The sequence below is a fragment of the Asparagus officinalis genome, chromosome 5 (assembly GCF_001876935.1).
Source record: "Asparagus officinalis chromosome 5, Aspof.V1, whole genome shotgun sequence".
NCBI lineage: Eukaryota > Viridiplantae > Streptophyta > Magnoliopsida > Asparagales > Asparagaceae > Asparagus > Asparagus officinalis.
In genome coordinates this window covers 72,431,798-72,454,522 of record NC_033798.1, presented here as the reverse complement: position 1 = coordinate 72,454,522, position 22,725 = coordinate 72,431,798, and the positions used below count along the sequence as shown (strand labels likewise).

Here is a 22,725-nt window from a genome sequence, read left to right as displayed (position 1 = left end):
GGGCTTTGTCTCGGAGGTTAGGGGTTGATAGTTGGTTCGGGTTGGATTTTGCACTCAGAACCCAATACCAAACTGAACTTAAACTTTAAAGGCCCAATTTCTTCACATTTCGCCTGCGATTTTTAGTCCGAATTTCTGGCTGATTGTTCTGATATTGCTTGAAATATCAGCAATAAACCCTAGAAAACGCGAAGTTAAACTCTAAATTTCTTGTCGACCAGGGCTCTAAATCAATACTAGGGGGGAACATCGGCCATGTTGGCTGATATTTAGAATATTGATGTGACTTGAGATATCATTTTAAACGCCCATTATGCAGATGAACTTTCATTCTTCTATTCATTTTGTGTTTCAAAGGCATCCTTCGACAAAAATAGACTGTTAGGATGTAGTGCAAATTCAGGCAGGTCTTGTCTCTCTAAACCTGATACTCGCCTCTTTTATGTTTCTTTATTTATTTTTATCTTAATAGACATGCTAAAACATCTTCAATTGAAACTTCAGTTTTATTGGGTGAATCTCTTAGTTGAAGTCAAGCACCAGAATTACAAATGTTATAGTTTGTTAAGCTAACATTGGTAGAATTTTTTCATGATATGTTTATACAACTACAACTGACTACCCTATATTTATATATTGCGTTTCAACATTATTCTTTGTTGTGGAGTTCATATAGAAATGGTTGTGAATATCATTATGTTGTATGACCCATGGAAGTTGATTTGCAGAGAGCTAGACCAGAAGATGAGGGATGGATTTCATATGTACATAGAGGCTCGCGGGGTTAATGAGAAACTTTTCCCCTTTCTTCAAGCTTGGCTCTATGTGAAAGATCACCGAAACCTCATGCATTGGTTTAAAAGAGTTGGCACCTTCATCAATGAGCGCAAAACAACTTGATCTGCAACATGTTTCTAGGTTTGAGGTTTTAAACGAGTAGTTTGTAGCTTAGATGTGATTGTTATCTTTTATCTACCATATATTGTGAAGGAATTTTGTATTTTCTCATGGGAAAAGAAGTTTGTTCGAATATTATTCATTGCATGTCATGCTTTATTTATCTTACCCGCATGTTAAGAAGGGGGAAAATTTTTCTGAGAAAATGATTTGTTTAAGAACCTTACAAACTTTATAATGTACTCATTCTACACCCTCTATCCTGTTTACCTTACAACAATCTCTATTCAGAAAATTAGGATTTGAAAGGTTTGTCCTTGGACCCTCTTTTATCTTTTTGTAGATTGATATGTAACTGGCTTATGTGGACATAGAAACATATTCTTTCTGTCTGTACTGTTTATCCTCCGTTGCATCTCTATAGAGCTTTGTTCGTTAGGTTTTTGTTTGTTTCTTTCTGTGAGGTTGTACTTATTTGATTGCGTTTCTTCTGCTGTTATATTGTTTAATCTTTCATTCGTTTCTCAGGCTTTTTCACGCACATTCTTCTTTTGATCTATATTCAGTAAAGGGTTCTTCATTTTCTCGTAGGCCTGAAAAGTAGAGAAATTAAATATTTGTTCCCAGTCATTTGATGTTTTCTTGACTAAAAATTTTGATGACGTATTTCCCTCAAAAGGGTTAAGAAAAGTTCTAAGCTAATTGAAGATCTGTACATATAAATGTCCCATTATTGGCACTGAACGGGCAGAGGAGACAGAAAATTAGGACCTGTCTTTCCATTTGCTAGGTAGTTTCTGTTTGTCGGGGTTTAAAACAGACTTGGAAGGTTGTACCTGAAATCAAACAATATTGCAATGATTCTAATTTGGTTTAGGGAAGATAGAGGAGAAGATGCCTGGTGTTAGGATATAGAAGTCATTGCGGGAATTTCACCCTTTTATTTGTAAAGCTAGAATGCTGAAAAATATAACTGTACTATGAGCTATTACTTGAAGAAATGATGGATGAGATTCTAGTATTTCTTGACCTTAGGCTGTAAAGTAGCAGAACAACGCATTTTGCAGGGTATCATAACATGAATTCTTGATTTGCATATATTATTCCAATCAAGAAATATACAGATTTAACGTTTTACAATTTGGGTACGTTTATTCATTTATCTATCGCAGTTCCTTGACATGTTTATTTCTTCATGTCGCATCCAAACTGAACAAACCCCCCCCCACACCAGCGAATACTCCCCCCCCACCTCCAAAAGCTAACAACCGATAGATAATAGAAATTAATACAAATTTATGACATCATTATTTTGTTCTTAAATGCTTATGTTTCATAAACTTGTAACTGCTAATTCTTTCTCCTTCAGTGGATAAGAGGGCATCTTAGCTATCCCGCACATTCCTTCATCATCAGCAATGTCACGTGCCATCCTCACATACCCACCCTCTCCCCAATCAGCACCCCACGAATTCTTCACTATCCAATACTTCTTCTCTAGCTCACTTCCATATCCCACCACTGTGACCCCATGGTTGAGCTCTGATCCACATGGACCACTAAACACGCCTGCAGAATAGAACTGGAATGTAAAACTGGCAGCATCAATGGCAACCGATACTGGTTGGTTAGCTACTGCCTGTAGTAAGCTTTTCTCGCTGTTAACTGTCACATTCTTGTAACCAGATATTGTTACAGAATGGTCTTCTAGCTTCTTGGTGTCGCAGGACCCTTGATCACCGTTATAAGGGTAGTCAGACTCGGTGTCGAGACCGTGGTTTTGTTGGACGAACTCAAAGGCTGTGTGCATGTATCCCCCACTGCATCCATTGTTCTCACCTTTTCGATCGCAGTCGACCAGTTCTTGTTCGGAGAGTGAGATGAGTTTCTTGGTCTTTATCTGGTTGATGCCCTCCATTGCTGCTACTGCTGAGAATGCCCAGCATGATCCTGCAGAATAAGAAAGAATAGTTATTAGTAATGATGGATTTATGAAATCTTGTAGGTTTATTGTTTGATTATGGAGTTACCACATCTGCCTTGGTTCTTGACATTGGTGACTGCTCCTTTCTTCCTCCAGTCTATGCTCTCAGGAACGTGCATTTTACCTTTAGTCTTGTGATGCTTCTTATGTTTTCTAGGTCGATGTTTGCGCTGCATTGGCTTCTCTGGAAGCTAAGAAAGAAATCATTCAATCAGTAATTTTTCGGGTAAAGAATTTTGTAATTTATAGAAATCCCCCTGAACATTTGAAATTTTATTACACTTATTTGAGCTATTGGAATTGCTCATATACGATGTGTAGAGAAAAAGTTTAAACTGCCCTTTTTTACTTTTACCTATCCTTACTCGAAAATACTAGCATATAGGTTATATTTAGTAGGTGGAGATAACATTATCCATCATCATCTCTGCCCAAGCTAGGATTTTGTGCAAAATACCCTAAAGTTCAGGGGGATTCAGTTCTAGCTTAAATTTCTGTGTATTCGGAAAAAGAAAAAAGGAACCTTAAATTCTTTTGAAGGCTTGTGTTTGCTTTTTACTGGAGGTCCTAAACATTGAATTTTGGCTCTGAATTCCTCATTCGTTAGGTCTGCAAACTTGTTATCAGTGAGATTGTACCCAAGGCCAAGGTCATTGAAGCTCATGATAAGCTGAAGATTGGACCGATATATCTGAAAGCGATGTGCCTTCTCGTGTTCATCTCTGTACAAGCGACGATGACGAGAAATCCAGTGCTCATATCTGCTTCTTATTTGATTCTCTGCGTACTCTTCGTTGAGCACGATACCGAAGCAGGAGTTTAGAGGTGCCTGCAGGAATAACAGCACTAGGATCAAGCAGGAAGCCATCAGCTTAGAAGCAAATATGGGATTGTAGTGCAGCATATTGTGTATATGCTGTCACATAACAATTGAGACGAAAATATTTCGATTGAAGATTCTTAGCTTGTATCAGATTGATTATAAAGGAAAGCTAAGGGTATAAAAGGCATGTGAACTTCCAGTGGCGTACGGATCTATTGGACACTGCTCTCATGCTTCTGCAGCCCCTTTTTTCTGGCCTCATGCCAAGGAGATGAGCGTGTCTGTGCTTCAAGACTTGTGCTAACTTAAACGTGTCTTTTTTGGCCTACCTCCAGTTCACAAGGCATTGGTGAAGACGTTATGAGTGCCATATTCCTTGTTGCTAAGTTACGGAGTCGGTCAATATGGGTTGAAGTTCAACTGCTAACAAGCTAGTGTTAGTTTTGATGAATTTCACATCTCCGAGGCTCTCTTCTAGTTTGCAAGCGGGGTGGATATTCCGAATGGCGCCGCATGAAGTCTGCATACCTTAGCAGATGCCTCATGCTAGTATTATAAAACCACTGCTGGGTAAGTGCTTGATAATTCTGCCTAAATGAAACCCAGTTGACTTCAAATCACCAAGGGTACTCCGTCTTCGTTCTACGAAGGCGAGTTTGCTTTCTAGGAGATAGCATGCATGCATGCATCTGAGCTTCGAGTGCTTCACCCTCGCTCCAAGCTCGACTCATCGTGTCCTGTGTCCATCTTCGTTCTAGGAAGGAGAGTTTGCTTGCTAGGAGATACTTTTCGCCTTTTCAAGCTTGGGTGTATATGAAGGATCACTGGAACCTCATGCGTTGCTTTAGAACAGTTTGGACCATCATCAATGAGATCAAGACATCTTGAGCTGCGACGTGTTTAGGCTTTCAACAAATAGTTTGTAGCTTGGATGTGATTCTCAACTTTTGTTTAAATATCCATAACGTAGGAAAAGATCTTTGTTCAAATATTACTGGTTGCAAGTCATCCTTCATTAATCTTAGCAAAAAGAAAGAGAAATTTGTGAGAAAGTTTTGTTTAAAACCTCACACAAATGTCTACATTCCTTCGTTTATACCGTCTTAACTTCCTTACCTTGCAACATTTTTGGTCCTTTCAGACAAAACTACTCCTCTTTATTTTATTATTTTTCTTAGATTTACTTATGGACTGGCTTATATGGACGTAGAAAGATATTCTTTATGTCGCATATTGTATATACTCTGTTGCACACTTGAGGGTGATATACCCCCCTCCCTCGATCCCTGTCTCTTTAGGTTTTTATCTGCTTATTTCGGTAAGGTCATATTTCTTACTGCTCGCTTGGTATGATGTTAAAGAAAACAGGGTTATACTTTAGCATGATAATTATTACCCTGGAAAAGTTAGAATAGTGTTCCTTCTGCTGTTATACTATCTAAGCATCCATTTTGTTTCTCTACCTTTTCAAACATATTCTTCCATTGATGATATCTGTATTTACTAAAACTCTCTTTCCTCGTTTACCCGAAAAGTAGAGCATCAAATAAGCAAATAGATGAACATATTACTGTGTTGATGTATTTGTTTCCCATTCATATGATGCACTTTAAATTTAAAAAATATTTTGATCCTGTGTTTCCCCTTGAGAGGGTCAAGAAAACTTTCAGAAGAGTCTTTGCGGAGGTCGTATCCGAAATCATATGCAAAATTGTGATTTGTCACAACTGAGGTTGTATCCAAAATCAGATTCTAGTATTTCTTGTACAAGACATTCTGCAGAGCGTTATAAGCATGAACCCGTTGGTTTGCATGTATTATTTCAATCAAGAAGTACACAAGCGGGAGATTTTCAACTATTCATTGATCCACGACATTTGCTGGACTTTCTTATTTCAAATATCAACCTCTCTAACCCCCAAGAGATACAAATCTGTAACGTCCTATATCCACAATATGTACAATTATTTCACGACTTGTAGCAGCTTGCTTACTACATAACCGGATAAGGAGCCAACTTCAACATCCCGCAAATTCCTTCACTGCCAGAAACATCACGTCTCATCCTCACGTAAACCGTTCTCTCCCCAGTCAGCGCCCCGCGAGTTCTTCGCTAACCGATGCTTCTTCCCTCGTTCACTTCCATATCCCACCGCTGTCATCGCATGATCAAGATTAGTCCCACATGGGCCACCTTTATACACCGTTAGAGCAAAACTGGAATGCAGTGCCAGCAGAGACTCGATGGCGACCGATACTGGCTGTTTAGCTGTTGCCTGTAGTAGGCTTTTTTTCGCTGTTTAGCTGTCACGTTCTTGCAACCACTTAATTGTTACAGAATGGTTTTTACGCTTCTTGGTGCTGCAGGATTTTTGAGCACCTTTACAAGGGTAGTCAGATTCGGTGGTGAGCCCGTGGTTCTTTTTGACAAATTCGAAGGCTGTGGTTGTTAATCCCAACCTGCATCCTGTGCTTTGGCCTTTTGTGTCGGAGTGAAACTAGTTTCTTGGTCTTCATTTGGTTGATGCCTTCTATTTGCTGCCACCGCTGAGAACGCCCAGCGTGATCCTGAAAGTTGTTGCACAACTCACGTTAGAAGTCGTAAGAAATCTCAGGGTGAAACGTTACGTTGGTTAAATAATGGGTTAATTGCGGATACACCACGATGGCCAAATTGAACTTAATACCCTTTGTAGTTTCTGTTTTTGTACTTACTGAACGAGTTCTACTGCTGCAGATACACCCCTATGTGAACGCGTGAAAGCTAAGGGCTAGCAAAATGGGTGGGGACCACACCTTTGAGCAGCAAAACAAAGGTGAAGCCGCATGAAGAGATAGACGTGGGGTCCACCTACCCACGTGCAGTGATGTATCAATTTCTCTCTTGTTGCGGATGCGGCCCATGAACAAGATTCTCTCCTGCACCTATAAATACTCTATTTGGTCTAGGGTTTCGGGAGTGCAAGGAGTTTTTTTTGGCTGTGATTTGTTTTCGGCAGAAGTACAAGTACAGGAGAAAAGGGGGCTGAAAAAGGCGGAGAGCGAAAGAAACGGCGTGCAAACAGGAGAACGCAGAAGAAGTCAGGCTGTTCTTTGGGTTTTTTTGACGGCTGTTCTTGTGTGTTGACTGCTGTCCTTTTGTGAGAGGTTTGAGAGATTGTGTGAGGGTTTAGATTGTGTGATTGTAAATCATATTTGTATTCTCTCCCTCTAATAGTAGATCTCCCCCCTCCTTGCCCCGTGGACGTAGGCAGTTTTCCGAACCACGTAAAATTGGTTTGTTTGTGTTTGTGGCCATTGTAATAATTTATTAGGGTCCCTCGACAAGTCAGTCCTAGAACTGGTGAAAGGAAGAGCCGATATCTCACTTTGTTGAGATATTCGCTTCAGATTCTTGTTTCCTTGGTGAGACGAGAATTCTTATTGGATCTTTCTCTCTTATTGTGCATCAGAAACTCTATCGAAATTTTCGCTACGCACAGCAAGTGGTATCAGAGCTCGAGCTACGCTTGGGCTATTTGGAGGAGTAGATCAATTTGAAAGCTCGTCTAGGACTTTGTTTGGTGATAAAGGTGTGTTCTTTTGGTAAAGACTCTATCTTTTTTAGTTTTGGATCTATTCTTCGTTCGTTGATGCGTTGAGAAATATGTCGGGGAAAGAAGGTGCTTCGGGTGTCGAGGGTGGTGCTTCTGCCGTGAAGACCATTCAGAGTTTGAATATCCGCTCTATGAAGATAGATGTGGAGAATTTTAATGGCACAAACAACTTTGGATTATGAAGATGCGAGGTTTTGGATGCGCTGAACGCGCAGAATTTGGAGGATACCTTAGAGTTAGATGGCAAGCCAGATGATATTGAAGAGAAGGTTTGGAAGAAGATGAATCGAACGGCGTGTGGTGTGATTAGGTTTTGTTTGACTCAAGATCTAAAATATGATGTGATGAATAAGATTTCTGCGTAGAAGATTTGGGAGATTCTCGAAAGCAAGTATCTGACAAAGAGTGTTGAGAACCGCTTGCATTTAAGGAGGAGACTTTATAGCTTCCAGTTGAAGAAGGGAACCTCAATTAGTGATCACATGAACACCTACACAAAGCTTCTTGCGGATTTGGCGAATGTGGATGTCATGATTGAAGATGAGGACAAGGCGTTACTGTTGTTGAGTTCCTTGCCCGACGAGGAATATGAGACCTTCGTCCTTACTCTGATTAATGGGAAGACATCTCTTTCGTATAGTGAGGTCACTGCTGCACTGGTGAATTATTAGCTTCGGAAGAAGGATAAGGAGACTTCGACTGAGTCGGTAGCAGAGGCATTGGCCGCAAGAGGGAAGGGTCCAAACCGGAAGAATTGAAAGTCACAGTCTAGAGTAGGACATCCTACAATTAGAAAAGATCAGTGTGCTTGGTGCAAGGAGACTGGTCATTGGAAGAAAGACTGCCCAAAGCTCGACGAATGGATGAAGAATAAGCAGAAAGGAAAAGAAAAGCAACCATCATCAGAAGCAAACATCGTTATGTCGGATGGTAATATTTCTGATACTTCTATTTATTCACTTTCTATCAGTCCTACAGGTTGCTATTCGGAGGAATCCGAATGGATGTTGGATAGTGGTGCGACCTATCATGTATGCCCTAGAAGGGAATGACTCTCCAGTTTTGAGAAGCTGGATAGTGGTGTGGTATACATAGCTGATAACCGTGCATGTCAGATCCTTGGGATAGGAAGAATTCGCATCAAGATGTTTGATGGGACTGTTAGGGAGTTATATGATATGAGATATATTCCTTCCTTGAAGAAGAACTTGATCTCTATAGGAGCTTTGGTTGGAGAGGGTCTGAATGTTCTAATTGAGGACATGGTTCTCAAAATTGTGAAAGACTCTCGGATTGTGATGAATGGTGTCAGGAGGAATAACCTGTATTACTTGACTGGAGGTATAGTGGCAGGTGAAGAACTGGCGACTTCTATAAATTCGACTAGACTGCGATATTTGGGGCTTGGCCATTTCAGTATTGATTTCTTGCATAGATTGAAAGAGGGTGCAAAGACCTGTAGTTTAAAGTCCAATGAACATGTTGATGTGAGCAAGAATACCAAGGTAAAATTTGGCACCTCTATTCACCGTGCTAAGGGTCGTTCTGGAGGAGTTCACGTGGATGGGGGCCTCCCAAGGGGGCATCATTAGGAGGTAATAGGCGTTTGGTTTCCTTTGTTGGTGGCTGTTCTAGGCATGTTTGGGTTGCAACCAAATCCCCATTGAAGAAAGTCCTAGTAGTCTCCAATAGATTGAAGAAGTATGTAATAGACAGAAATGTAAAGGTACTTCATTCTAATTTTAGTGGGAGGTACAAGATGGACTTGTTTCTGTACTGGAGTCAAGCTCACGGCATTTCGAGACACTTCGTTGGAAAGAAAATCTTAGGGCAACTTGATAGGGTGACAAATTTGGAGAACCGTGCCTTGCTGGAGGAGGATCGGTGTTTGTTATCAAGTAATAGTTTGTAGAAGAGTTTCTGGACTGAGGCTTCGACATATTCGAGCCATCTTATTAAAGAGTTGTCAACTACTGTGATAGGAGGTAAAACTCACTGAGGCTTCGACATATTCGAGCCATCTTATTAAAGAGTTGTCAACTACTGTGATAGGAGGTAAAACTCAATTGGGTGTTTGGTCTGGTAGTGTCACTTATTAAAGAGTTGTCAACTACTGTGATAGGAGGTAAAACTCAATTGGGTGTTTGGTCTGGTAGTGTCACTTCGGTTGAGGCTTCAATAATGGAGCTATTTGACTCTCAGCAGGTGGAGAGTTTTAGACAGACCTTAGATGTATCGCAGCGGGTGGAGATTAATGCTACTTCATATTGGGTGGAGATTATTCCATATACTTCAGATCATTCTGCATCGTTTGGGATTCCAACTGAGGTGACACAATTTGGAGATCATTTGATTTTGGATGCAGATGATGAGTTGGGTTTTGATTCGAGTGCAGTTGGTAGATGTAGTTTAGATATGGCCATTGGTTCACCTCAGGTGGAGGTGTTTGATTCGTTACACTTTGAGGTCATTAGAGGAGCTATCAGCCGCAGAGTTGCTGATATTGGAGAAGAGTTACGAACTCTTCTATTGGATTGAGGTCGTTCGCGGCCATTTGGTGAACTACGTTCGACTTGATTTCTTGGGCAAGAGAATACGTAGACAGTCTTTATGATGCAGCCGGGTTGGATTTTGATGGGGGTGAGATCAATTTGGTGAGTTGATACCGACATTTGAAGAGTGTTTGTACTCTCATTTGGGTTCTCGACTTGTTATGGATTGAGTCAGTTGTCGTGAATTGTTTCACTTCGTACTGGACGTAACAAGTGAGACATTTGATTTGGTTGGTGTCGACTCAGTTTTGAAAAAACTTCGCCGAGGTGGAGAATTATGAACGCGTGAAAGCTAAGGGCTAGCAAAATGGGTGGGGACCACAACTTTGAGCAGCAAAACAAAGGTGAAGCCGCATGAAGAGATAGACGTGGGGTCCACCTACCCACGTACAGTGATGTATCAATTTCTCTCTTGTTGCGGATGCTGCCCACGAACAAGATTCTCTCCTGCACCTATAAATACTCTATTTGGTCTAGGGTTTCGGGAGTGCAAGGAGTTTTTTGGCTGTGATTTGTTTTCGGCAGAAGTACAAGTACATGAGAAAAGGGGGCGGAAAAAGGCAGAGAGCGAAAGAAACGGCGTGCAAACAGGAGAACGCAGAAGAGGTCAGGCTGTTCTTTGGGTTTTTTTGACGGCTGTTCTTGGGTGTTGACTGCTGTCCTTTTGTGAGAGGTTTGAGAGATTGTGTGAGGGTTTAGATTGTGTGATTGTAAATCATATTTGTATTCTCTCCCTCTAATAGTAGATCTCCCCCCTCCTTGCCCCTAGATTGTGTGATTGTAAATCATATTTGTATTCTCTCCCTCTAATAGTAGATCTCCCCCCTCCTTGCCCCCCGTGGACGTAGGCAGTTTGCCGAATCATGTAAAATTGGTTTGTTTGTGTTTGTAGCCATTGTAATAGTTTATTAGGGTCCCTCGACAAGTCAGTCCTAGAACTGATGAGAGGAAGAGCCGATATCTCATTTTGTTGAGATATTCGCTTCAGATTCTTGTTTCATTGGTGAGACGAGAATTCTTATTGGATCTTTCTCTCTTATTGTGCACTAGAAACTCTGCCGAAATTTTCGCTGCGCACAACACCCTAAAATCTGTTGTTGCAGATAGACCCTCGTTGAAAAGGGTCAAAAAGTTTTCATTCAAGGGGTCTATCTGTAACAATAGAACTACACGGGTAGTAAGTTCAACCTGGCGAGTACGAGGGGTCTATCGACAATTATCCCATACATATTTGATGTTACCGCAGCTGCCCTGTTCCTTGACATCGGTGACTGCTCCTTTATCCCCCCAATCTACGCTTCGAGGAACATGCGCTTTATCAGAAGTCTGGTGATTCTTTATGGTAGTTTTGTTAGGTTGGTGTTTGCTCGCCGCGAGCTTCTCCTAAAGCTAAGACCAGATATCTATGATTGATTACTGTTTTGGATAGGTTGTAGAAAACCTCCTGATCTTTATGAATCATTGAAACCCCGTCTGAACTTTCAAAATTACTATTAGATATTATTAAATTTAGATATACCAGATATTATAAGATATTGTGACATGTGATTAAATATGTTTTTACCTCGTACTTATTTCGTAATATCCTCCTAATGTCTATATAAGAGAGGTTAGGATTAGATGAATAATAACATTGTATTTTCTATTTCTCTACACGGTATCAGAGCATTCTTGATCCACGAGAGACCTCTTTCTTTTTCCTTGACCTCGGGGTCGCCAAGGGGTTTTACTGTCTCCATGCTTCCCCTCGGCAACTACAACGACACCTTTAGCGGCTTCGATAATATCTTTGATTTCTACGTCATTTATTTACTAAATCTTTGTTGAACCTTGATAAAAAAGCGCTAGCCCTGAAAAATCTTAACCTCAAAAAGGGCTGCTGTCCATCGATTAATAGTTACCCGCGTGGACTGTTCATCATGAACACTCTCCGCCGTCGTCTGATCGTTGGATGTAAAAATATGTAGTTGATTCCGATGTTGTTTTTATTGGCCAGCCTGCTTAGGGTTTCTCTCTGCTGGCTGATCCGCCTAGAGTTTCTTTCTTTTGGCTGACTCGCCTAAGGTCTCTCTCTACTGGCTGAGCCGCCTAGGATTTTTACTCGCTTACCCGCCTAGGGTTTCTATTTACTGTGACTATACTTTTCTGGTTGTTGACATCTTTATATATTCCAAACAAAGATGACATTACAAAGCTCTTACAACTAGCTGTTTTATTTCCATTTGTAACAAGCCTGAGCATATATGCAAGCTAGACATATATGCTGTATATGCTCCAGCTTGAGAGAGAGTGTAAGATATTATTAGCATTTATATCTAACAGATATTATAAGATATTATGATATATGATTAAATATGGTTTTATCTAGTACCTATTTTGTAATATACTCATAATCTCTATTTAAGAGAGGTTAGGGTTAGATGAATAATAATTTTGGCCTTTTCTATTTCTCTACAATTATATTAAATCCAACTAGACTATTAGAAATTCTCATAAACAACGTTACCAGGTAGTATAATGTCTAAATCATGTCAAGGGATTTTGGCAAAACACCCCAAACTTGAGGCGGTTTTTTTTTTTAATTTTATAAAAAATTTACCCTTTTGTTATATAGTTCTATCTTGGAGTGTGGGATTATATTTCTGAGTAGGAAAAAAACAGGAAGAGGAACCTTAAATTCTTTCGGAGCCTCATGCTTGTGTTTCCATCGATGTCCTAGGCATTTAAGCTTGGCCCTGAATTCCTCGTTAGTTAGATCTGCAAGCTTGTTAAAAATAAACAGTATACAATGAACTTTATACAAACAGCTCAGAACAAATGAACAGCAGAAAAATAATTTCACATACACATGGTTGACAGTAACAGAAAGAGCTAGAGAATTCAATTGATGACTTATGAGCTGGTCAGATTCCTGGCTTTGTGGAATTTCCACACAACATCAACAGTAAAAGGACTGAAGATTAGGCATCTTCACAACAGTTTTCAGATCTTTGCCTGTGTTAAGCTGAATCAATCTCTACAAATATCAGAAAAATGACACTTATTGAAGGTTAATTTTTGCTGCTTATCCAAAATGGAGTGATGTATGGTCAAGATTGATAATTAACTACTAATACTTTTTGTCTTCGTCATCATCTTCTCCAGTGGAGAAATGGGAACATGACAATTTGGCAGCTTCCATGAGGAAAGCATGGAGATCATCATGCATATCTGACTTGTTGAAATTCACCTCGCCATTTCCCCAACACGAGCCAACAGTCTTCCTCTCCAGTTCTTGTTTAACTTTCTGAAATCAAAGGAAAGGAGATTTTAGCTAAAAGATGAAGCATGTCACATTTTTTTTTCTCAATGTATTTACTAGTAGCGACAGCAGAAACAAAAAAATTACAATTGGGATAAGGGGGGAAAACTGTTAACTCCCTACTTCATTATTTCTCAGATGTTATTAGTATGTTGGAACCCAGCTCTTCAATCGCATTATGATCGTTCTTTATATCTGGTTCATGTTGCTGCATTCTTTTCTTGAATGGCGACCTTCAAGAATTTACCTTTTTTATTGGCTGACACCTCATTTCCTTATCATCACCTTCGACCACCACCATTGTCACAGCCTCCTCCACTTCAAAAAGAAGGGGGCCCTTCTTGAAGTAGGTTGCAGCCGACTCCTTCCTCGTCTCCTTCCTCAACTCCCATCTTGAAGAATGATGCAACCACCTCCTTCCTCAACTCCTTAATCACAATCCTATTCATCACATCAACCTCCATAAGCCACATCTCCTCGTCCTCCGTGAGATCAAGCTCCCAGAAACCAGTCCCTTTGTCTCTCACACTCCAATTCCTAACCTATGCTTCCAAACCCTATTGATCGTCCTTCAACCACCTCGTAGTGAGTCAAACGAAGATGGAAGTGTAGGGCTAACTAAAGGAGGCAGATGGTGAAGTCGAGATTGAAGTGGTGTAATGTCCCTGAATTTTTCCGTACCTTACTTATCTTGAAAATTTTATGATAACTTGACAATTTCTTAAAATATAATATGTGACAGTGATGCCATCAATCAATTTCAGGTAGTTAAATAAAATAATAGGAGTCCAGACTAGCAATAAAAGGAGATAATTTAATGGGGGAATAACCATGATAGTGAAACGTTGTTTTTTTGTGTGTTAATTGATAATATTAATTTTCGCTGACTTTTGTATTTATGGGGTAATTAGAATTAGTGTTATGTTTAGTCAAGTAACTAAACTTGACATCTAACCCTCTTGATGTGTCAAGCAATTTGCCCCCCATAAAAACCAGCCATTTCTCTCAATGTTCTCTCCACTACTATTAATTCATGCCTAGTGGACAACTGAAGAGAAAATTATGCAGTCTCTTCTAAACATTAATTTGTCCCTAGTTGATAACTGAAGAGAAAACTATGAACTCTATTCACTTATCTCTCTCCTCTATGTTTCTCCTTGTAAAGCCAACATCCCCACAACCTCAAAAAAAAAGAGTAAATATATAAATAAATAAATAAAAATAAAATAAAAAACCTTCCAAAATTAGGCAAACTAAATCCATATAAGTTTATGTCCAACTAATATCAGATTTTTTTATTGAGTGTCTATCCCACTTTCTTCTAAGAACATATTCCATTAACTAAAACCATATAACCTCAATTTTACATCACCTAACCTAGTCTTTTATATGAACAAATGCAAGAAAAATGATAACTAAATTTCAACATACTATTTAACTTCAAATATTGAGTCATACCTTGATATCACTTACTTTTCCTTACAAAAGCCTTTCAAACTTTATGATGTGTGTTTAGCTTGTTCAAGTATAGGAGGATTTAATGTGATTTTTTTTGGAATTTTTTTTGAGGAATTTCAGGCTATAGAAGGAGAGAATGGAGGAGATAAGTGAAGAGAATGCATATTTTTCTCTTCAGATATCTACCATATAGAAATTAATATTAGTGGAATAGAGAGAAATGATAAGGGGTGTATGAATGACTAATTATTGACGCATCAAGAGCGTTAGTTGTCATACGTAATTACTTAATTAGACATAGCACTATTTCTAACTACGCCGTGAAATACAATATATAGCCAAAACTGTACTGCCAATTAGTAGCAAGAATATTACACTATCATGGTAACTTGTACTTTAAAGTATCTCCTTATATCTGACAACAAGTTTCTGACATTGTAACTGACTTTTCAAGAGGTTCGTTTTGTACCACTGCAATGTTCTGTTTTCACCTAGTAATAATATATCGGATCCTCATAATTACCGTCAATTATCTGGACTCCTAAAAATTTATCAACTAGCTACAAATTGAACCGTACCACCACAACATGTTATATGTTGATAATTTCTCAACTCCTCATATGCCTACTGAAAAATTTAGAGATATTTTATATGGTAAGATTGTGTGATCTTGATCCAATTATTTGATGAGATCTAGGTTAAGTATAATGTTTCGTCAATGGAGATGGCCAGATAAGAGAATGACAAGACAGTAGAGAAGGAGTTTTGAGGAGGCGGGTGGAGTCAAGAGGAGGGGTGGGGGTGAAGATGTGGTAGTGGCAATAGCGTCTTCCTTAGATTAGATTATTTGGTTGTCTCCTTTGTCAATCCTAATTTCACAATTTATATGTCCAAGATGTTTGATATTTGATAACTAGAATCGCCATAAGCAGGATACCAAAATTAGATTGTCCAGAGAAATTGTTCAATGACACATTGATCGACTAATTAGAATATTAGATGGACTATAATAGAATGCACCATAATCATTTCATAGTTGAATAGCTTTTGGTCTATGAACTCAGCACTTTGCTCCTTCCTAACTGAATAAATTAAAATTTGGTTGCTTTTGAAACTTGAAAGAGAACTAGCTAAGACAATGCTTGATTGCATATTTGCATGCTGCTAAGAACTATGTTCTCTTAGAAATATCAAATGATTTGAAAGGTGATGCATGAGAAATAGGGGCTCAAGCACTCTGACAGTAATCACCAAGATTAACCTAAGAAAATCAGATGGTTTATGTTTGCTTGGAGGCCTTAAAACTTTCAATCTTGGCACTGTATTCCTCATTTGTTAGGTTTGCAAAGTTATTATCATTGTGATTGTACCCAATGTTATAGTCAGCGCCTAATGCCTGGACGCCTAGTCGGCGCCTAGGCGTTTAGCTAAGTTTTAAATTATTTATTTATAATAATTGATAAAAATATGTATTAAACTCGTATAAATTTACAAAAAAGATAGCAATTTTAGATCCATAATAAACAATGCATACTTAAATACTAAATAACTAAAATAATAACTAACAATGTTATAGAAAGTGGTAGGAGGGCTAAGCGTTGGACATGACGCCTATAGCCTACGAAATTTTATTTTTTTTATTTTTTTAATTACAATAATTGATAGTAAATGTCAATGTTATAGAAAGCTTAGGTGTCGAAGTGGTGTCTAGGGAGATTTCTTTATTCATTTAAGTGATGATCGATGATGTTTTGCTAAAGGTCAGAGGAGGTAGTGGAAATGTTCATATTTAGAGGTTAAAGGAGTTTGAAGGAGCTTCAAGGACGTGAAGGCTGTAACACAGAAAATCACGATCAATGCCTAAATGGTACAGTCTACATAAGCAGACAATAGTCCTCTAAACACTCTCAAAACCTATGTGGGCAGCCTAGGTATCGCCCAGGCGCTAGGCGTTAGTTAGGCGCCTACGTACTGCCTAGGTCTATGCATACGCCTAGGCGGACCAAGCAGAGGCTTTTTAAAACAGTGATTGTACTCAAGGTCAAAGGTCTTATAGCTATTGATGAGCAGAAGATCGGAGTAATTATTAAAAAGTGATGTGCCTTCTCATCCTATGTACCTACAAGCATGTACATAAAATGTGCATCTTTAAACTTTGCTTGGAACAACCCTAGGAAAGTGTGCAAACCCTTTGTGCTCTCTTCCTTGCTCCTAATCTTAAGACTACATGTGATGTCTCTAACCACCGTAGGTACAAGAATGGAGCCAAAAATCACTTGTAGATGGGGCCAAATCAGAACTCATCCTTAGCACTATTTCAAAGAACTTCTTCATAACTAATCCTCACTTAAGACATGTCAATGCCTTCAAAAGTGAATAGTAACATCATTCAGCAACATGCCCCTTATATTGTCGTTCACGCTACTTTTTTAATAAATAATCATCATAAGTCCTTTTATGACCAGAAAAGGATTATTCATGATGAGAAAAGTTATGTTGATGCCTTCTAAAGTGAGTGGTGGCATCACACACCTTTCCTTTCCTTTCAAAGTATCTTTTCATAAAATTCCTAACAAATCCTTATGCTGAGCTTAGCGCAACATAGTTTAATATACTAGGAGCATAAAGCTAAACTAACAGTTTCTTATCTGTACTCGTCTACTTGCCATCTTACTAGTTGAGATACACGTGTAATGCACGTGGTTGAATATCATGATTATTTAAATTGATAAAAATAGTAAACATAAAAAAGGGTACAAAGTGTTTTGTGGGATTGATCATCAACTCAATGATCTCTCTTAAATAAAATATTATCATTGTTTCCTTTAACCCGGACTGTGATCACGTGATCTACTATTTGTGAGTTATAAACATGTTAATCTAGTACAACATCTCTATTTATTAGTATTTTGAAGTCTTCAAAAGATAGGTGATCATTCAATTCGTAAATTTTTTTTTGCATATGAATACTTTACTTGCAATATGTTCATTAACCTTTTAGCTGTGGTTTGACTCATATTCACGTTAACTTTTAGTTGTTGTTATACTCATATTTATATTATCTAATATTCCCATTCAATTTTATAGTTCATTCTCTGTATCATAGAAGTAAAACTGAAATTATAAAGAATTATTTTCTTACGAAGTTAGAGCAGGGAGATTATGATATATTTCGCATTGTGCTCTAAATATAAATTTTTTTTCTTTGATGCAAAGTCTTTATCAAATCTCATCCCAAATGATGTGAATGAAAAATACTATTATAACTCACTTGCCTAAAATAATTGTATTGTATATAGGACGCATAATTTTTCTTTGATGCAAAGTCCCTATCAAATCTCACCCCAAATGATGTGAATGAAAAATACTATTATAACTCACTTGCCTAAAGTAATTGTATTGTATATAGGACACATAACTCATCTGGAATATCTACATCTGCTAAGTGAGTTTTGTTGTTGTGAGAGCAACATGTTAGAGTCTTGTATTCAAAATTTTTGGTTCTATAAAAAACGTAAGAATTGAGAGTGCATAGCTTATATATCGTAAAGAACATATTGGTTCATGATGAATTTTTTCTAATAACGATATTATTACAACGCTATTACTATTTAGTATTAAATTAATTTTATTATATAAGATTATATGACCCTTTTTAATAAATTATAAAGTATATATATGAAAACTTCGATGCTTATAGCCAGTAGTTGGGCTCCACAAAATAGGTTAACTTTACATTGTAGTTTGCTACTTGTAGTACTGTTGGTAATGTCATTATCTTTCATCTTTTATCTTATTATTCATACTTTTCTGATGTAAGTTCTCTTTTACTAATCACTCAAATGAATATATTTAGTTTTTATAATATCAGAGGTTAGAATATTCTCTTTTATTTAAAAGTGTTGACATGATTTTTTTAAAATATATACACATAGTAGCAATAGTATATACTTCAGCGCAACTCAAACATTAGCTTGAAGCTATTTAAAGTGAGGTCCTTTCTACGCTAGAATGATGATATGGTGATTACACGGTCTAAAAGTCAAAGAAGAAATTTCTACAAAGAAAAAGCAATTTAATATGTCAAATTAAGAACTAATTTATAAAATATACATGGACAGTGCAGATAGTTATAGAAAGTATGGTATATATCTTCATAAAATTTTTATAGTGAGTGACCAACTACAATCATCATAATTTAAGCATAAATAATCATTATTTTAGTTACTAATTTGATACGCGTAACTATGAAATAAATCTCCAACAAAAAATAGGAATTAAGATTGTATTATGCTATAGGTAAATAAATAAATAATATTAGAGCTTCTCTTTATATTAAATTTAAAAGTAGTAATTTCAATTATTTAACACCAAATATTAGCTCATGTGAGAAAGTATAGTAATCCATGATCTATATGCGTATAAAGTCAATCAATCAAACGTATTAAAATTATGATGACCACAGTCAAAATTATATGGTGGGTTCACATTAAATACAATTTATAAAAAATAGTACATTAAAATTAAAATCTTTTTAACCACTATATAGATTGTCTGAAATTTTTTGCATATATAAACTATACTGCCTAGAAATAGTAATGTGCACACTTAACTACAATCTAATAATTTTAAGAGCAACTTACTCTTCAATATCATTATTAATTAACGTATTTATGCATTACACTGAAAACACAATAAAAATTTAGAAAACTACAAAATAAACACCCTCAAAAGTTTTAAAAATTATAAAAAAACCCTAAAATTTTGTAATTTACAAATACACAAAACAATTAAACATTACATTGAATTCAAGGAATTACAAAAAATCATTGAAAATATTTAAACTTTGGAGGGGTAATTTGCAATGTACTAAAGTTTAAGGGTGTTTTATGTAAATTTTAAATTTAATAGATTTTTAATTAGTTATGTTCTTTTCAAAAAAGTTATGGGTAATATTTACCATAAATTTTTTTCCCTAAACCTATATTTTTAAAAGGTGTATAATATTTTTTACACAATTTTAATTTTCTAGGGGTCGTTAGTAATTTTTCATATTCATTTTAATGTCTATAGATTAGATTCTAATCTTATTTTATAAATTATGAATTTTAGGGGTTTTTTACAAAATTTTAAAATTATAGGTCTTTTCTACAGATTATAAATTGTTTATAGACTATTTATAATTTATATACTTTCAATTTACTAATGTCTAATGAATTTGAAATTCTCAGGGTGGTTTTTTGTAAAATTTAAATTTTATAGGTTTATTTGTAATTTTTGAAACTTTACGGGTATAATCTATAAATTATAAATTATGTAGGGGATATTTATAATTCCTATATTTTCAATGAACTGTTAGGTTGAAAATTATCAGGATTTTTATGAATTTTATAATTTTGAGGGTTTTATTTTGCATTTGTAAAAAGTTTAGTGTGTATTGTAAATTTTATAAAATTTTAGGGGTTGTTTGTTTAATTTGTAGGTTTTTAGTGTGTTTATAGATTTGAATTTTTCAAGGTGTTTTTTTATAAATTTTAAATTTTAGGGGTGTTTTTACAATTTCAAAACTTATAAGGTATTTTCTCCGAAGTCAAAAAATTTCCAGTTTCTAACTAGCATATATTTTTGAAATTTATTACTAAATTGAAATAAGTAAAATTTATAATTTTTAAGATGTTTTAATATTTTTTTAATTTGTAGGAGTGTTTTTGTAATTAAAAAAACTTAGAGAATATTTTTTACAAAGTCTAAAAACTTTTAGGTGTTAGCTAGTATATGTTTTTTAGATTTCTCTACAAACTGAAACAAATAAAAGATTTGAATTATATGAAGCGTATCTCTTTTATCCAATAAGTCTCATTATGAATAGAATAAATCATTTAGTTACCAATTTAAAGAAGATATGATAATTAGAATATATTAGGATAACATTGTAATATTCAAAAAAAGCTAAGGATAAAATTGACCATAGAAAGATTTTTTCGAACTCGTACTTTTAAAGGAAGTAAGTATGATATGATATATAATATTTAAAAAAACTAAGGGTAATATTAACCATAGAAAGATTTTCTCGAACTCGTACTTTTAAAGGAAGTATGATATGATATGATTGTAGGTGATGCAGTTACACAATTTATTCTCCACTTATATATGATTTGTAATTTATGATTTGAAGTCATTGTTAGCCCTTATGTTTTGATGATGATTTACAACCACCATTATCGGTACTAATTGCTTGTTGAGTAATTTAGCCCTTATGTTTTGATGATGATTTACAACCACCATTATCGGTACTAATTGCTTGTTGAGTAATATTATAGTTAATATACTTTTGATGATGATTTACAACCACCATTATCGGTACTAATTGCTTGTTGAGTAATATTATAGTTAATATACATATCAAGCTTGTTAGTACTACTTATGGAGGATTGGATAGAATATGAGCTACAACGATGATATCCAAAGGAGGAGGAGACATAGTGATGAAGCAATGTTTAATCAAGAACAATAAACACAATGAGAAGCTTCATCAACTCAAGCAATATCAAGACTCAAGAAATGTATTTCTTTGTGAGAGATATTTACTGTTTTTATTCTCTCTAATGCTAGAATGTAGGCAAGTAGTTGTAGATTTCACTTGAAGCTATTGGCATATCACACACACGTTTTCATACTTATATTTTTGAACGTTTTGACAAAATATCATTTTTCACAAGTAGAAGGACCTATTCGAAAAAATACTTTTCTAAACAGTTTGTTTTTAGTGTTAAAAATAATTTACAAAGTTACACAATTTTTAGAATTCATTTTAGTATTTTTACAGATTTTAAAGAGTCAAAACTGCTTTCTAAATGCTGTATCTGTTGTGTCAGACTGTCAATTCGCGATCGACCGTCACGGTCGACCGCACCCTTGTTCTTGTCTTAGTAGCCAGCAGAGTCTTTCGCGGTCGACGGTCACGGTCGACGGTCACGGTCGACCGCCATGAGTCCAGAAACTTTCGCGGTCGACCGTGACGGTCGACCGTCAGTCTGAAAAAATCCCACGGTCGATCGCCACGATATACCGTTAATGTTTCTGAAAATTTTCTCGGTTTTGTAAGTGGCTCGCGGTCGACCGCGAAAATTCAACGGTCGACGGCCGTTCACCCAACGAACGTTTTAGTACAGTTTTCTGAAATGATTTTTTAGGGATTGTGTGGGATTTGGGTATGGGCTTTGGCTGCTGTGTTTTCTCCTATTTAAACCCCTCTACCCCTCTTCTTCAACCTATCCCAAGCAATTTGAAAAACCAGAGTTTTATTTTACTGAGAGCCAAATTTTCAAACCTGTTTTCTCGGTTTTTCAAGTTCACATCCCACGCTTCAGTGTAATCTTTCTCTTTGCCATAGGGACACTGTAAAGAGAGATTTTACACCATTTACTACTGTTGTGAGCTTGATCTTGTGGAGATCAACTGTGTGGGAGTGAGATCTTGTGGTGATCAACTGTATAGTTGTGAGATCTTGTGGAGATCGTTGTGTAGAAGAAGTTCCGGCTTCCAAACCGGATTGTGTAGTGGATTCTCCTTGAGAGTGGGGAACGGGGACGTAGGTCAGCGGGCCGAAGCTCGTTAACACATCGCGCTTCACTTGGATAACGATTTCTAACTCTATCTCTTTTACTTTGGTTGTTTATTTTGTGATGTATTGCTTGTCTAATTTTTTTATTGCACAATTATTGTCTTAAGACCCTAATCACCCCCTCTAGGGTCCAACAGTCCTGACATCAGCGTCGTTTACTCCTTAATTAGTTGAGATCATTTTCCTTCTAAAAAGACACACTTTGTTGATATACTGTCCTCAATGTTCCGGGAAGCAGTTTCAATTTTGGTGAGAAACCAATTAATTAAGATGATTTCATAAAAAAACATGATTATGTTAGCGCCTTTGGCTCAATATTGTCTGTTACTATGAGATCTTCACATGTTTTAACTTTGCAACTCAACACAAATCTCTTCATTCATCAACAAATAACCAAGCAACAACCAATCTATGTATGAACAATTCAATGGAATCTACAACACCCCAAATCAAATGAAATAAAACCCACCGTACCTGCATCATCCTCGGA

General features: G+C 36.7%; 2 protein-coding genes and 1 long non-coding RNA gene across 3 annotated transcripts in view; 1 reads left to right on the top strand and 2 right to left on the bottom strand.

Annotated features, from left to right (window-relative positions):
- Positions 1–1,065, top strand: part of LOC109841998 (uncharacterized protein At2g39795, mitochondrial) — a gene marked incomplete at its 5' end in the record, with an annotated part of 3,454 nt that extends 2,389 nt beyond the window's left edge. Inside the window, one exon of the mRNA XM_020410918.1 lies at positions 729–1,065. Coding sequence (XP_020266507.1) covers positions 729–900 — 172 coding nt within the window. The remainder of the gene's footprint in view (positions 1–728) is intronic.
- On the bottom strand, positions 2,186–3,843 carry LOC109843856 (ervatamin-B-like). The gene is made up of 3 exons (XM_020412815.1): positions 3,405–3,843; positions 2,928–3,072; positions 2,186–2,847 (listed from the first exon to the last, which is right to left on the bottom strand). The coding sequence occupies exons 1-3, from the start codon at positions 3,783–3,785 to the stop codon at positions 2,231–2,233; spliced, it is 1,143 nt and encodes a 380-aa protein (XP_020268404.1). The 5' UTR covers positions 3,786–3,843; the 3' UTR covers positions 2,186–2,230.
- LOC109843857 lies at positions 5,560–22,725 on the bottom strand. The gene is made up of 3 exons (XR_002247813.1): positions 22,710–22,725; positions 12,524–13,138; positions 5,560–6,272 (listed from the first exon to the last, which is right to left on the bottom strand). It is a non-coding gene; the product is annotated as an uncharacterized LOC109843857 (long non-coding RNA).

Excerpts from the sequence above, each read along its gene's own strand:
- LOC109843856 (XM_020412815.1), bottom strand. The coding sequence starts at position 3,785 with ATGCTGCACTACAATCCCATATTTGCTTCTAAGCTGATGGCTTCCTGC. Across the intron at positions 3,073-3,404 it reads AGCCTTCAAAAGAATTTAAG|CTTCCAGAGAAGCCAATGCA; the intron begins GTTCCTTTTTTC and ends TTTCTTTCTTAG. Across the intron at positions 2,848-2,927 it reads CAAGAACCAAGGCAGATGTG|GATCATGCTGGGCATTCTCA; the intron begins GTAACTCCATAA and ends CTTATTCTGCAG.